At 41.1% G+C, this 16,143-nt stretch overlaps 1 protein-coding gene across 2 annotated transcripts in view; it reads right to left on the bottom strand.

Annotated features, from left to right (window-relative positions):
• Positions 1-210: 210 nt before the first annotated feature.
• The window catches only part of LOC127006123 (phosphoglycerate kinase-like), a 30,938-nt gene continuing 15,005 nt past the window's right edge, over positions 211-16,143 (bottom strand). For both annotated transcript variants that reach the window (XM_050875641.1, XM_050875644.1), the window contains exons 7-9: positions 8,480-8,601; positions 5,134-5,333; positions 211-640 (exon numbers count right to left, since the gene is read on the bottom strand). In XM_050875641.1, coding sequence (XP_050731598.1) covers positions 600-640; positions 5,134-5,333; positions 8,480-8,601 — 363 coding nt within the window. In that variant the 3' untranslated portion in view covers positions 211-599. The remainder of the gene's footprint in view (positions 641-5,133; positions 5,334-8,479; positions 8,602-16,143) is intronic.

Here is a 16,143-nt window from a genome sequence, read left to right as displayed (position 1 = left end):
ATCTCTTTTTTGTGAAATGAATGTGCTATCAACTGCACAACATAGTTCCATGAGTAAGTGTGTCTTTCCTCAAGGCTATTTTTCAACCACTGACATGCTTTATTTACCTTTTTACTCCAAGACTTCTAATCTCTTCCATTATGTAGGTGGAATAAGGACATAATAAAGACAAATATATAATACAATACTGAGGTTAATTAAATGGTAAAAGTGAGTCCCATTGGTTTGTATTTAAATGGGTTTCAGGTAAAAACTTAAACAATGTATGTCACTCAACATCCAATAATATAATGTCCAATATGTGAAATTCAGATAAATCTAAAAATGAATAGCATACAATTAAGATGCTGACTTAATTTACACTTCAATAATGACATGTTAGCCAGGTTATGAAATACTTAATTCAATAACTATCAGACAATGCTGAAATGACTAGCATGGCAACAAATTTTGATTTTATGATTCTGCAACAAATTGTCTAAATCCCTATAAGCACATGAAGAATGTATAATGGTAGGTATATAGACAGTATTTGTAAACATAACTGGTTACAGTGAGATGACTGCTGTATTCACATTCTAGTTGCTTCTGTGGAGCATTCAGGCATCAGAGAGGGCAGCAACTCCTGGAAGTGTTTTGCCTGTCAAGAGAATAAGCATAGAATTCAGGAATAAGTCTTGTAAATCCATTGAAAACAAAACATTTATTTACAGAGAGGAATGATTAACTTTAAAGCAAATACAGTCAAGCCTCGGTTAATGAGTTTAATTTGTTCTAGAATTTTGCTCGCACACCAGACCACTTGTAAACCAAAACAAATATCCCCATTGAAATTAATGTAAATCCCATTAATGCATCCCATATCTTAAAAAATATTTTTACATGTTGTTTTTACAGAATTAAAGTAATTTTACTAACATATAGCAATGATAAATAATATGAAACACAAATCAATGTGTTACGGTTGTTACGGAGACTCAAGCAACCATTAACTACACTCGAGGTGTAGGCTTTGCCCTGGGGTTTAGCAGCCACAGTTTCCCTATTCTCAAGGCACTGGAACTATGTTTGACCACCAATGCGAAACTAACCAGACGTATCGTCTGATATGGAGGGTGAGCAGGAGTAAGTCACGTCCAGGAGGACATACAAGCCACCGTGGCCCGAACCCCGTTCCTGTTGCCAGCATAGTATCCACTGTTCTTGTTTTCTTCTTTCATCTTTCTGGGGGACATTGTTAAAGCACAAAAAACTCACACTGTAGTGCTGAAAACATGACACGAGTGCACTGATTCTATTTCTACGAGTTTACAATGAGGATTGAGACTATACTCTGGCTAGCTCAAAACGTGCAGCTGCGACATAGGCCTCTAGGGAATAAGCAGCAGTACAGCGTTGCCACGTTTTAACCCCACCTTGGTTCTAACTCTCTCTCTCTCTCTCTCAATTCCTCCCTTGCACATTCCTTTCTTCCTCCTTCTCTCTCTCTCTCTCTTAATTCCTCCCTATTCTCTTTATTTTCTCTTGCTTCTCTGTTAATTTTTTCCACAGTTCTTTCGCTGACATGAGTTGCTGCAGCTGTGCGACGAGTAACCATTGACATGGCTTCAAGAGTGCTTCCATTCCGCTTCTCCTGTTCAAAATACTGGCGGACACTGAAGATAACTTGTTTTGTTTGGCTATGTAGATGCTGGGAGAGTGTTGGTGGAGCAGCCATATCGATTGTGTCTGGTCAAGGACGCCGACTGACCTAAGTGGAATCACCTGACCTCTCCACCTGTGTGGATGGCGGGCGTGTCTGGGTGTTGGCTGGGAGCGTTACCGCCGCGAGGATTATAATGTTTATTTTTTTTTCATACTTATGTCAGCTTATTTTAACATACATTCCTTCACGATATAATCTAAATATAATTGTGAAACCCCACGTTTCTTTGTATGCTTACAAATATCTTATCCATAATAAGTTAACTGTTCTTCCATACGTTATAATACAAAGATTAAATGTGTATGCACATTTGCTGATCATATTTGCCATGGTTTTACTTAAATTAGAACATTTCTACATCGCGGGCTGGGAGACACACGGCAAGGCTGTACAAAGGATCCCATATGCTTACTCCGCCCACAACCGCACATTTAGTGTAGCCAAGGTATAGAGCCGTCATCTGCCGGTCAAGAATTACTCTAGACTGAGCAAGAATTAACCCCAAATCATGCAAAATTCTTGAGTTTCTTGTTCTGGCGCATCAAATTTTAAAGAATTCCCTCCCCCAATTCTCGGCAAGAATCGGAGGTCCTGCGCAAGCCGCAGTGGGATTGGGTACGGCCACAGTCTTGCTGGCCGCACCTCTATAGGCCAATGGCGATGAGCATTTCCTGAGCTTCCTATGGGTAACCCTGCCAGGTGGGGGTGGATATAGAGTTCACAAATTTACTGTTGTGTTACTGTTGCACCACAGACCATTTTAAAGCATCACTGTAGGATTAGTAAGAACTTCCTGGTACGAAAACGTCATCATCATCATTAGAAACAAGAAAGTGAAACGATGTCATTTGTCAATATCTTCCGCCGACTGGCACAAGGGTGTCACTTTCCCTCTCTTATCTGGTCGCATTGTTCCCATGCCGGCTGCACACACCTTAGCTGCTGATATGACTCACACTATGTCACCAGTTCTTTTGTTGATGTTGATGTTTGTGGTGATGTATAAGGCCTCCTTGACCTTTCTCTCTCACTTACACAGGCCACTCTCCAGCACCTCTGCATTATCCCATCATCACAAACATCAACATCAACAAGAGAACTGGCAATGCAGTGTGGGCCATATCAGCAGCTAAGGTGTGTGCAGCTGCTGTGGGAACGAAGCGACCAGATAAGACAGGGAAAGTGACATCCTCGTGCCAGCCGGTGGAAGATGGGCAGAGGGGCATGACCTGACCTACGACCTTGGCTCTGAGCAGCGAGCGGGGCATCTCATGTGTCCTATATATAGCAGGAAAACACCTGAGCCACCTCAGTTCCCCTGAGGAATCAAAAGAGAAATTAGTTGGGAATAAACATCTCAAACACACCCGTGTTTCCTTCCTCCTTCACTCAACTTGTTGAAAATGTCCTTACATTTCATTTAACCTTTTCACGCACCATGACGCGATTTGCATCAAAACGGAATTGTCCGCATCTGAGCTTTTGACTCATATTGCATCAAAAAACTTATAAAAATTTGCAAAAAATAAAGTGTCTTTCAGAATCGTGCAAAATTTTTTGGCGTTTGAGATCCAAGGTAGACCTATAAAATAAAATAATCGTCAATTCTCTCGTGCCGTTGGATTTGAAGTGATAATTGCCCGTGGTGTAGTTGCCTCTCAGCAGGCAGCCTGTGAGCATGGACTGTCGTCCCTTTAAATTGTGTTCGGAGCCTGGTAAGCCTGGATTACAGTTTTCAGATGAAATTGGTGAAATTTATACTTCCTTCCAATGTAAAGTGATCGTGCCGTGATACAATATTTCGTTTTATATTCACAGGGACCAGTAACTGTTACTACAAGTAACTCTCGATTTACGCGAGTTTGGTTTACGCGTTTTTGAAATAACACGGGGTCCAAAATCCAAATAAATGTTTAATTTATACGTTTTTTTCACTTATATGCGATATTTTATGGAGTGGCCACCAGATGTTTCACGCAACTGGACTCTCACGGCGCCGCGGCCACACAGCTGAGCTCAGTTCTTCCCGCGCGCTACTTGAACAACAATACAGTACCCACACTGCCACACTATTCAACAATAGGGGTGGGCAGGTACCGGTACCAGTACTGGTACTAACAGTACCAGCTATATGGTACTGTACTGGTAGCAGACTGCTCGGTACCGGTACCAATACTAGCCAGTCGCTCATGGTGTCCCTCATTTCTTCCTCACACGAGTGAGGCTGAGACTGAGTGCCTGAGTGGATATCTCGGTGATATGGATATTCTCTCTCTCTCTCTCTCTCTCCACTGAATGAAGTGAATATTTATTTTTCGATAGAAACCTACCTCTTGTTTGATTTACGCAACCTCTTCAAGGACACAATACTTGCGTAAATCGAGAGTTACCTGTATTAGAAAATATGGCTAAGAAATTATTAAGTGAAGAGATTGAGACCCATTTGTACAGAGCATGATGATGATTCTCATGAAAGTGATGGTGATGATGTAAAAAATGAAAAATCTCCAGCAGAGTGTTAGGGAGAGACTTAGTGGTAATTATTATGATTATTACTGCGTCTGGCGAAGTTCTTCCAGACAGCAAATAGGTGCGCTAATAGTCATGTTTGTTATTATTATCAAAACTCTATCCCAGCCAACAATGACTTCTATTTTGGCTGCCTTTACCTGGCCATTGTGTTTTGTTTGCTGCCCTTGAGCTGTTTCTTCTACTGGAGATAACAGAATAGATAGAAAAATATAGTTTTACTCCATTTTCTCAAGAGCTACTGGTCGTATGATAATTTCAATGATAGCGTTGGAATTCTCATAAAAATCCCCTTTTATTGGCATATAAGCCATAAAAAGTTGACTCGGGAAGTTTCGAGCTATGAGGTGGTGAACGTAAGCATTTCTTATTTATCTTTAATCAAGTTTTTTTTTGTCGGGTAAACTTCGCTATTTATTTGCATTTCTTGATATTTTTTCTTTCATAAGGCATAATCATCTCTTCCCAAACCAACGATATATAATAATGCCAGGAAAAAAGACTATTCGTGGGTGAAACTGATAACATTAAATTTTTTTTTGCCACATGGTGAGACCATTCCGCGAGGCCCTTTAGGGAGCCTCAGACGGATGTCGCAGTGGAAAGAGAAACTTATTAAACTTTGGGGGCTTGAAAGGGTTAATATGAAAATAAACAAACATACATAGAATTTGCCATGGTTAGCCAAAACTATAAAAAACTGATAATTTATGGTCATTGTAGAGCTCTGAACAGCAGTGGTGTTAGTTTTATGAGGCAATCAGCCTTTTGCATATTATCAATCTACTTTTGAAGATCATTTAGACTAATTCTGGCCACAGAATATGGAGAAACATGATGACAATGATGCTGATAGTCATGATAACAGATGATGATGATGAACATAAAGAAATTCATACCCTCCAGAAGCTCCAGGGATGCACCTCCGCCTGTCGAAACATGAGATACTTTGTCCTCAGTCCCCCACTTGGCACAGCATGTGGCAGTGTCACCACCACCAATTATGGTGGTGCATCCAGCTTTAGTTGATGCAACTACCATATCCATAACATTCTTGGTTCCACTGGCAAACTTCTCAAATTCAAATACACCACATGGGCTGAAAAAAAAAAGTTAAAATTAGCAAAAAATTCAATTTTATCTGCATGTGCCGTGTTAGAAGTCAACTTTGACATACTTTTCGTGAATTATGCTCATGATACAGTACTGTCTCCAAGTTTCCAATAAATAGGTTGACGTTGCGGAGCAAACGTTGAAATCGCAAACTTTGAACCATTATTCTTATGGGGAAAATTGAAAACTGTCGACATCTTGCACTTGGCCACCCATCCGGGTGGCCAAGCACATGTGTGCAGACAGCCCCGGCCGAGTGCTGGGCCTGAACAGCTGACAGGCGGCTGATGATGGTGGTGATGAGTGTCGGCAGCGTGGCCACCTTTGCATCGGCACCACCTGAACGGTATTTTTATCGGGGCCCGTGTGTGTGGCTGTGTTTATTATGGGTTTGGGCTTCTCAATTTGCCAATTCTTATTTTCCACATGTTGCACGGGACCCCTTTCTTTTCTTCCATCTCTTCTTTTTCAAAAAAAAGAGATGGAAGAAATGAAAGAAGTCCCACGCAACATGTGGAAAATAAGAATTAGCAAATTGAGGAGCCTGGGCCCACAATAAACACAGCCACACACACACGGGCCCCAATGAAAATACCGTTTGGGTGGCGCTGATGCAAAGGCCACGCCGCCGACACTCATCATCACCATCACTATCATCAGCCGCCCGTCAGCTGCTCAAACCCAGCGCGTGGTCAGGGCTGCTCACACACATGCGCTTGGCTACCCAGATCCCACTCACCTTGCTTCTCGCGACCAATGGAAAGGCCCAGTGGGTAGGTAAGAGCAAGAATGGGAGTCAAGGACCACAACAAGGTGTGAAAAATAAAACGTTTTAGCAGCCTTTTCCTTTCCTTTTGGGTCATATCGTAATTTCAGTTTTCAATAAAAATAAAAATTTTTGGGTCCCTATTGCAAACTCGGTGAATCGCAAACTTAAAACTCGCAATCCTGGAGACAGTACTCTAACCTCTGACTAGATAAGAACAGATGTTATAGCACTAAGTGGCACTGTATCCTATCTCATCAAAGTTATATTATATAGGTCTTTGTTTGTGTTTTTACAAACATGCATATATGAATTGCCTCTAAATAGTACCCTTTCTGGGCTCTTTTTTATGTGTGGTTGACTGTCTTAACCCAGCAACTGTGCGATCAAGATTTTTGGAGAGCTCCAGGGTGCACAATAAATGGCAAAAAGTCAACTTGCTGGAAAACAATTTTTAGTCTTATAAAACCCAAAAGAAACATGTAGAGCACTGAACGAAAAACAAAAATAAAATGAATAAATAAATAAATCATTTACTGCATGTGACAATGCTGGCTAGATGAAGGTGAAAACGAGGTGTTCTTGGGAATGGGACCAGTGATGGGGTAGTTGGGAGGGTGGCAGAGGGAGGATAATACACTTCACAGTCACATGTGAACATTATCTACAACTTATTATTCATGGAGGAAGTGTTGCCATGCGTATCTGAGGCTCTTGTTCTCCCTCTGCCTTCCCCTCCTACTCTCTCATTCCAGCTGACAACCCTCCCTCACTCCTCACTTCTCCTATATGCCCACTGTTGTTTTCTTGATCTCCTGCCACTGTGGACCATAGGAGAGTGATGACAGTGGTTGCTCAGAGTCTACAATCAATAGTAAAATTTCTGAAGGTGTCAATGACTTACTAAGTTTGCTGGCAACTTCACGATTTGTAGCACATCTGTGACCTTGAGCGTAAGTAGTGTTTAAACTTGTCACACTTCCTCACACCAGCATAAGTTAATGGTTGTATAATTATAATCTGAATCATGTCACTTTGAAAACAAGTCTACTACAATCATTCTCTTCACTAACACCTTTTTACCATCTCCAATGCCTTCCCTACAGCCACGACCACATGAGCCAGGGGGCTGGCTAGCATCAAATTGGTGACAAATTAAAACCCTCCATGACTGCTACAGGCCGATTGATCTGATGATAGAATATGGTGTGAAAGAGGGATGAGGTAGCAACATGTTCATCGGATTTTACCCTGGCATTGCAGGAATTTTTTGTATGCAGCTTGGAACATCTGTCATCTTAACCCTTTCAATACGTGATGCAGACATCGGCGTCACGGTATGGAAAGGGTTAAGAGGAAATGAAAGAGGATTAATCCTCTTTTAAACCTCTTAATCCTCATCCATTTCCTCTTAAGAGGTTTAGAAGACAATTAAGAGGAAATGGAAGAAGATTATTAGGTTTAGAAGAGGATTAATCCTTTCCGTAGTGACGCCGACGTCGTCGTCGGCGTACTGAAAGGGTTAAGATGTCTGATGGTCTCACTCATAGTACCTTAAGATGTCTGGCACAGTTTAAGGATTAAACAGTGCTAAAACTGTTTTGTAGTCTGATAATATGCTCCAAGTCAGGTTCTGTACGAATGCATCCCATTATTTAAGGATAATCAGCGCCACAAAACTCACATGTCACTAATTCTGATTAATGTTTAATTCAGACAAAGTCTGGATGAAGTAACTAAATGAAAGTTTGCTGTAGGGCTCTGGGTCATATTTCTTACTGCAAAACCAAAATTAGGTAAAAAAAAACCTTCAAAAATTTGGAGGGCATATTTTTCTGCATGTTTTTAATGCCCTTAACATGTGCAGAGGATAAATGTATAAAACCAACAGAAGTGTGTGCTGAGTAATAAAAGAACATATTGCTGTTGGGATGAGAGAAATGTATATGGAAGATGAAATAAGTGGAGATGGGGATGCTGATAGATATGGTGTGTAGTGGCAGACTTGATGTGTTTATGCTGTGAAGGGCATCTGCTCAGTATTTTAATATACAATATTCCTCTCCAGATGTTGAAAGCATGACTGGGTCTTTGAGTGTAGGACAAGGGATAGAAAATTCTGCCTTTACAGAGGAAGGATCCACTGTCCTCTGCTGTGCTCAAAGATGCAAGGAAGTTAAACCACTGAAAACAGTGACCAAGGCATTTTAAATAGACACTGAAAACACAATACTCTAAGGTTGGATTACCCTTAGCCTGATTGTCTGTAACTCTGTTACCATGTTTGACTGTAAGTAACCAGTCAACAAGGCTGGCTGTATTCTAAAACCTCTGCACACAAAGGGGACTCTATGGATCAACCTTACCCATTCCAAACAATAATCTTTGCCCTGGAGATTGGTTCCTTAAAGTTTTTCACAGACTCAGGTCCACAGTCCAATCCCATCCAAGAGGCAGGAATGCCACCTTCAGCTGTGGCAGATCCAGTCTGAAAAAGACAAAGGCATATGCTGATGTAGATAGTCGAATCTTGAAGAGGTTAGAGATAAACTATTTCTTAAAGGAGTACTAATACCAGTTCTGACAGAAGGCAGAGGCACGTGTGGTTCAGCTAGCGTGACACTCGAGTAATATATTCACCTAGATCACAGTCTATACATGCAGCACAGTTCACATGAGTAAAGTTTCCTCTGTGGCGGCATCTTGTGTTCCCGTTTTCACGGCAACTTTTTCCTGCTTTGCTAGATCACTTGTTCACATGATACTGGAGTTTGTTCCTGCGACTGGCAGCGCACCTTGCAGCCAGTCTCGCACTAGCTAGTGTTTACAAACACCACCTGTGACCACCAAGTCCACGGCTGAATTTTGGAGTGAGTTTTCTTGTTTTTTGACGTGTCTGATGTAATTTTAGGCCTCCTATCAATAGTGACCTATGTTCATGAATAAGCCAGTAGTACGTTGGTAGGGTACTGAGTACTGAAATATATTGTGTTGTGATGAATCAAATTGGTAAAATCATTTTCCATCCACCAAAAGCGATCGTTCTGGTTGTTTATATTTATGTAGAGTAAAAAAAAAACATGGTCTCCAGTCAAAGTGCCCATTATTGGGTACTGAGTCTTGATTTCCTGGAGATATTGGAGAAGAGCTTTGCATGAAGCTTGTGTTTGGAGTACTCAGCATCTCTCGGGTCCCAGAGGCATCTCTGCTCTTCTGCCAACTCGCACAGGGATTTTACCAGGTGTGGAGTGTCGGCTACTTTGGCCGGAGTCGGAGTCGGAGGAGGAGTCGGAGTTGGAGTCAGTCGAGTCGGAGGAGTATTTGAGTGAGAGTCTGAGAGTCGTAAAAATATGAGCGACTCCTTTATGTGCTAATTTTTTTAGTAAAGATTTCACTTCATGGAGATTCTTACAAATTGGGAGAAATTGACGTTTGGAAGATATGTCCAATCAAACAGTCTAATATTGGTATTTTTAATATTTTTCATGCTTTTTATTTTGTATTTTCTTGAGGATATACCTTAAGGAAGGATGGCGGTACATTAACAACCACCCTGACAACAGATAGTACAGTTATCCCTTTTGCCATATTTTATGGTGTTTTGCATGAGCTAATGTGTATATTTAATTCTATCATGGAGGATAATTGCTAAGTGATATCCAAGGAAGGTAAAAAAATATATATATATATATATATATATATATATATATATATATATATATATATATATATATATCATACACATTTAAATTTACTGGAGTCGGAGTGTCACATTTAAATTTACTGGAGTCAACATTTAAATTTACTGGAGTCGGAGTCGGAGTCGGAGTCGGAGTTTTGAAAATCCGACTCCACACCCCTGGATTTTACTACACTTTTAGGCCACACCAACTCGTCTGACATTATATATGACAGTAATTTTGACGTGAGAAGGCCACAAGAGTTTCCCAAAACAGGAGCAAGATGACCGTCTTCACAGAATTATGGGAACTTGTTTAAAACAAGGGTGCCGGAAGTCAGTTTCGGGGCAACTTTGTGCTGAAACAGGGAAACTTTGCTTAGGCTACCTCCTGCCTGGGGTCCATGAGTGGAAACTGTTTGTGTACATACATAGCTTAATTATACCATTACTTTATTTTTTTAGTTACCTTTATTTTCATGAGCATTAGTATTTCCATCATTATGATGCAGTTTTCTAATTAAACCATATATTATTATTATCATTTTTATTATTATTATTATTATTAATACTATTATTATTGTTATTTTTATTCTTATTCTTATTATTACACACAGACCCAAAATAAATGTTTAAGGAGATTTTAAATTTTATTTTATCTTCATTATGTTAAAAATACTATTTATGTAAAAAATAATTACAGTTAAAAGTCACCTAAAACTACCTTGTGCGATTGTAGTGTTACATGTTGTATGAGTAAAGGCAAAGGAAAAAAATTCCATTTCAAAAGTAAATACCGTTACCAGTATTACCGGTATTTTGAGGAAATACCGGTATTACCGGTGTCATGACTTATACCGGTAAGAGGCATACCGGTATTATTTCAGGAAACCGGTATCAACAATACCGGTATTTTTGTTGATACCGCACATCCCTACCAAAAACTTGCTCCCGGTTGGGCTTACGGGTAACCAAGGTTGCTCCTAGCTCCAACGGATGGAGGAAAATGCCCAGTGTGACACCACTTTCAGTCCACGTTGTACACTCACAGAAGTAGCACCCGTGTGCTCGTGTCTGCTTTCATTTGTGCTCTACGTAGTGTGCGATCTTTGTGTTTTCAGCACTATATTATTACTATATTATTTATTTATTGTACTATGTTATTTATATTATTTGTATTTATATTATTATACTATATCATTTACATTATTTATCATTGCTATTTGTAAGCAAAATTACTTTTATTCTGTATAAAATAACATGAAAAATGATTTTTGTTAATATTTTTTGGGACATGGGATGCATTAATGAGATTCACATTAATTTAAATGGGGAAATTCGTTTTGGTTTATGAGTTATTTTGGTTTGCGAGCAAAATTCCAGAACGAATTAAACTCATTAACCCCCATGGCGTCGGAACATTTTTCAAAATTTTTTTCTCCCATTATGTCAGAAATGCTGAAAAACATAGGTTTAAGTCATGAAAAGTGTCAAAATGACATCTGAGTCAGAAGGTGACTCAGCCTGTGTAGTACATGTACGACGCCGACGCTGTGAGGGTTAACCAAGGTATGACTGTATGTGTGTTTAACACGTTAACCGTGTCTGGCAATTCAGTGTGCTTGCCATTCACTCCATTATAGGGTTCCCCATTGTATAGAAGGGTAAAATCCATGGTACAAATATGTACGGTACCGAATCATAGACCACTGATATTTTTTCTCCCATCGTGTATCGGTGTACCAAGAACGTCTCGGTGCATCCGTGTACCATTTCGCAACCCAATGATGATATCTTCTTTCTCTGTGGTTCAGTGCATTTGTGTATAATGTGATTCCCTCAATATTTTTGTATTGTATGATGTAAATGCATGTTAGTATCAATGCATGGGGAAAATAGCTTCAATTTATGAACATTTCGGGTGGTGAATGGCCTTCTGGAACTAATTAAGTTCATGATCCGAGGTTCCACCATAATGAAGTAACACCCAGACCCGCCAATTTTTTCGATAATTTTTTTCTTGGAAATCTATTGGAATCATGAAGTTATAACACCTGAAACACATAAAATCACTCACCATAACCACATAGCACACGGAACATACCTGCTGGGGGGGGGTACAGTATTTCCTGCCATTCAAGACGCACTTTTTTTAAAAAAAGATTTGAAAAATAACCCTGCGTCTTATACCCCAATGGTTAGGTTTTGGTAGGCCCAGGGGTTAGTGGTATGAGACCCACACCCAAAACACCTCCCTTTGACACAATAGTTCTCAGATGTCCCCAGAGTGAAATGTATGTCTATCAGTTATTAGATAACGATTATATGTGAAAATAATTCTGAAATATAAAATTAATATATCATCTGTTAGATTGTTGTCTTGCTGGTCTAGATGTGAGACGGCCATTGGTGGTGAAGATAAAAGATGGCTGTTGTTCTTTTTGGCGCTAACACCATGCACAGACAAAAAAGGCATCACTCTAAACAGTAAAGAGTAATGTCCAGCTCAGTAATAGTCACAGTATTCTGTGAATTATTATTATTATTATTATCATTATTGTTACTGCAGTCTGCCCCTCCAAGCCCAGCCGCCCCGTGCTCCATGGTGGTGGTTTGTTTACAAGTGGTGGCTCACCATGCCTGCCCCTGACAGCCCTGACTCACCTGCTGAAGCCATAGCCATGAAACATGTTTGTGTGCGTGCAACCAGAGTTGCGCAGTGAGTGAATCTACTAACCAACCCTTTTGTTTACCATTTCAAAGCCATAACTGGTCAGAGTAAGAGCACTGTAACTCTTCAGCCAACAGTGGAACACTTTTAACAAAGTGAAGGGCAAAAAGCAACATACAGTATCATAGCCATAATTGTTCAGCGACAGTTATGATCACTGATAAACTGATATGATACTTTTATCACATTTTCCCCCTCAGGGAAAATTTGAATTTTTTAATATTTTTTCTAAATATATCCTGCCAAATTATAGGTGTGTCTTTTACTGCTTTGCGCAGTGGCAGTATTGTAACCAATGAGGTTAGAGGTGCCACTGGGCAGAGCTAAGTCGGATTGTTGGGAACTAGCAACACCTCGCTGGACTACCACAACAAACGCATCTGTGGTAGCCAAGCCCTACCCCACCTTCACGAGGTGACCTCATTATTACACCACATTTTTTTCCTTTCAGCAGTGTTTTACGGTATTGTAATTTTATTTTTTATTGTGGTGGAACTGAAGGGGAGGGCAGGTACCTTCGGTACTTTGTTTTTTTTGGACGTTTTTTCTCATCTTTTTATCCTATTTCATCCTTTTCTATTATTTAATGATGTTAGTTCCAGACAGTCTGGTGCCCTGTTGTGTTCCTCCGGGAATGAGCACTGCGCTAGCCCTGCCAGTTGCCAATGGCCCCTTCGGGTGTGGACGAAAAGTAGCTATGGGCAGAGGGGGGTATCTGTCCCTGGGAAGGGGAGGAGGAGGAGGAGGAGGGAGGAGCTCCTGAGGGTGGCACATAAAAATGTGAATGGGATGAATGAGGAAGGGAAGAGAAGGGAGATAATAAACAAATTCCAGAAAGGAAAGATTGCTGTGCAAGGATTAAGATGCATATGGAAAGTAGTGGGGTGTGGGAACAAGGGTAGGGAGAGGCAGTGGGAGAGTGTGGAGGGGGGAGTAGTATGGGTGCAGGTGGAGGGGGGAAGGGGGAGGCAGGGGTGTGCGTTATTGGCCTCCCCAAGAGAGTGGGCGGGAGTGGATGGGAATGGGTGGTGTGGTTCGAGGAAAGTGTGGATGACAGGGAAGATAGGGATAGTAAGGTAATACTAAGGTATGCATGGGTGTGTGTATATGCACCTTTGAATGAAAATGGAAGGAAAGACATGAGTGAGATGAAGAGATTCTGGGAGGACTTAGGACAGTGTTTAAAAAGCTTTGTAAGTGAAAGAAGAATTCTTGTGTTAGGAGATATGAATGCAAAAGTTGGAAACAGGGAGACTGGAGGTGTGGTTGGGAAATGGGGTGTGGATGGAGTGAACGAGAATGGACAACACCTTGTGGATATTTGTGCTAAGAGGGGTTTGTTCTTGGCAAACACCTTCTTCCAGCACAAACTAATTCACAAGTATACATGGGCAAGGGGAGACATGGAGTGCAATAGATTATATACCTGAGGATACGAGGTTGCGACAGGATGTAATGGATGCAAAGGTTGTGAGAGGAATGAAAGGTGGATCTGATCACTTAACGGTAGTACCCAAAATAAAAATGAAAGAGAAATGGGAATTCAGAGGGAATCAGAAGAGGGAAAAGGGTAAGAAGGAACTAGCAAGTGAGAAATTGTGTGACAGTGGCCACAGGGAGATGTAGAGGAGGAAAGTGGAGGAAATATTTGGAAAAGCAAGAGCACAGATAGAACACAGTGAAGGAGTGAAATGAGGTTTATGAGGTGTTAAGGGTTCAGTGGTCAGGGCAAATGAGGAAGTAGTCAAGGGCAACTGAGGAAGTAATCAGGTATAGGTCATGTGGAAAAGGAAAGAAAGGGAGTGTGTGGTGGATGGATGAAATAAAAGAGGCAGTTGAGGAGAAAAGAAGGAACTACAAGAAAATGATAGAGAAATGTGACGGAGGAGGTGAGAAGGAGATGGGAGAGAAAGTACAGGGAGAGTAAGATGTTGGTAGAGATTGGTTAGGGAAAATAAAGAGTGGATGAAGAATTTGGAAGGAAAAATTTCAGCAAAATACCATAACAAAAAACTTTTCTGGAATGAAGTTAAAAGAGAAATGGGGGGAGAAAAGAGACATTTGTAACATGAAGAGGAAAGATGGGGTGCTTGTGAGAGGGAATGAGGAGATAAGGGAAGTGTAGAAGCAGCACTTTGAAACTGTAATGAATGAGTGTTGGAGGGAGAGCAAAAGTGACTAGTGTAGGAATAAAGATCAATGTAGGGCAGCCAGATCCACAAGGGAGGGTGGAGAGAGGTGAGATAGAGGAGGTAATGAAGAAGTTAAAAGTAGGAAAGGTCCCTGGAGCTGATGGCATAACAAAAGAAATGTTTAAGTATGGAGGAGGTGTAGTTGAGGAATGGATATTATGGATATGTGACCTAGCATGGGAACAGGATGAGGTGCCAGATGATTAGAGAAAGGCTATTGTTGTGCTGCTGTACAAAGGGAAAGGAGGCAGAGGTGATTGTAATAGTTACAGGGGAATAAGTCTACTCAGTGTGGCAGGAAAAGTGTAAGGAAGGGTTTTAAATGAGGATGAAGAAAATAACTGAGAAAAGTGTAGGTGATTAACGAGGGGGTTTTAGGAAAGGGAGGGGTTGTGTAGACCAAATATTTACACTCTAAATGTTAGTTGAACAATACCTAGAGAAGGATAGGAAGCTGTTTGCTGCTTTCATGGACCTAGAGAAGGCAAATGACAGGGTTGACAGGAAGGGGTTGTGGGATGTTCTAAGGATATATGGTGTGGGGAGGCGTTTGCTGGAGGGAATCCGATCCTACTATAAGGATGCAAGTGCCTCTGTATGAGTGAATGGTGAGTTGAGTGAGAGTTTTGGTGTTGGAGTGGGCGTGAGACGGGTGTGTGATGTCACCATGGCTTTTTAATGTGTACATGGATGGTTGTATGAGAAAAATGAAAGCCAGAGTGGAGGAGCTAGGTCCAAGGCTGAAAGTGAGAGGTACAGAGGAGTCATTGGTGGTGGGCCTGTTTGCAGATGATAGTGTTGTTGGCAGAGAATGGGGGGATGCTGCAGAGGATAGTGGATGAGTTTGACAGGGTGTGTAAGAGGAAAAAGCTGAGAGTAAATGCTGGAAAGAGTAAGGTTACGGTATTTGAGAGGGTGAGAGAACAGGTCATTGATTTTGCAAAGCCGTACAGAGTTAGAGCAGAGGGTACAACGAAGTGTAGGATAAGGTTAGGGGAGGAGAGAATGGAGGAGGTGACCAAATTTAAATATTTACCTAAGCATGGAAGTATGGAAGGTAAGGTGAGGGAAAGAGCAGTGAAGGGCAGAGAGGTAGTAGGTGCATTGGAGAGAGTTATGAAAGGAAGAAGTGTGAGCGTGGAGGTAAAGAGGGGAATAAGGAACAGTATTATCCTGCCAACTCTGTCATATGAATCAGAGACGTAGACATGTAATGCAGCACAGCAATCGAGAATACGTGCAGTGGAAATGAGTTATACAAGAGGTGTATGTGGTGTTTCAGGATGGGATGGAGAAAGTAATGAAAGCACGTATGAGCGGTTTGGTATGGGTGTGACAGCGAAAGGAGTGGAATGTGGAGTAGTGGAGTGGGTGAAGCGTGGTGCGGTGAGATGGTTTGGACAGTTGATCAGAATGGGGGAGACTGAA

This window comes from Eriocheir sinensis, chromosome 32 (assembly GCF_024679095.1).
Source record: "Eriocheir sinensis breed Jianghai 21 chromosome 32, ASM2467909v1, whole genome shotgun sequence".
In the NCBI taxonomy this organism is placed as follows: Eukaryota; Metazoa; Arthropoda; class Malacostraca; order Decapoda; family Varunidae; genus Eriocheir; species Eriocheir sinensis.
The sequence above is the reverse complement of the archived record's forward strand: the minus strand, read 5'-3'. Positions and strand labels throughout refer to the sequence as shown.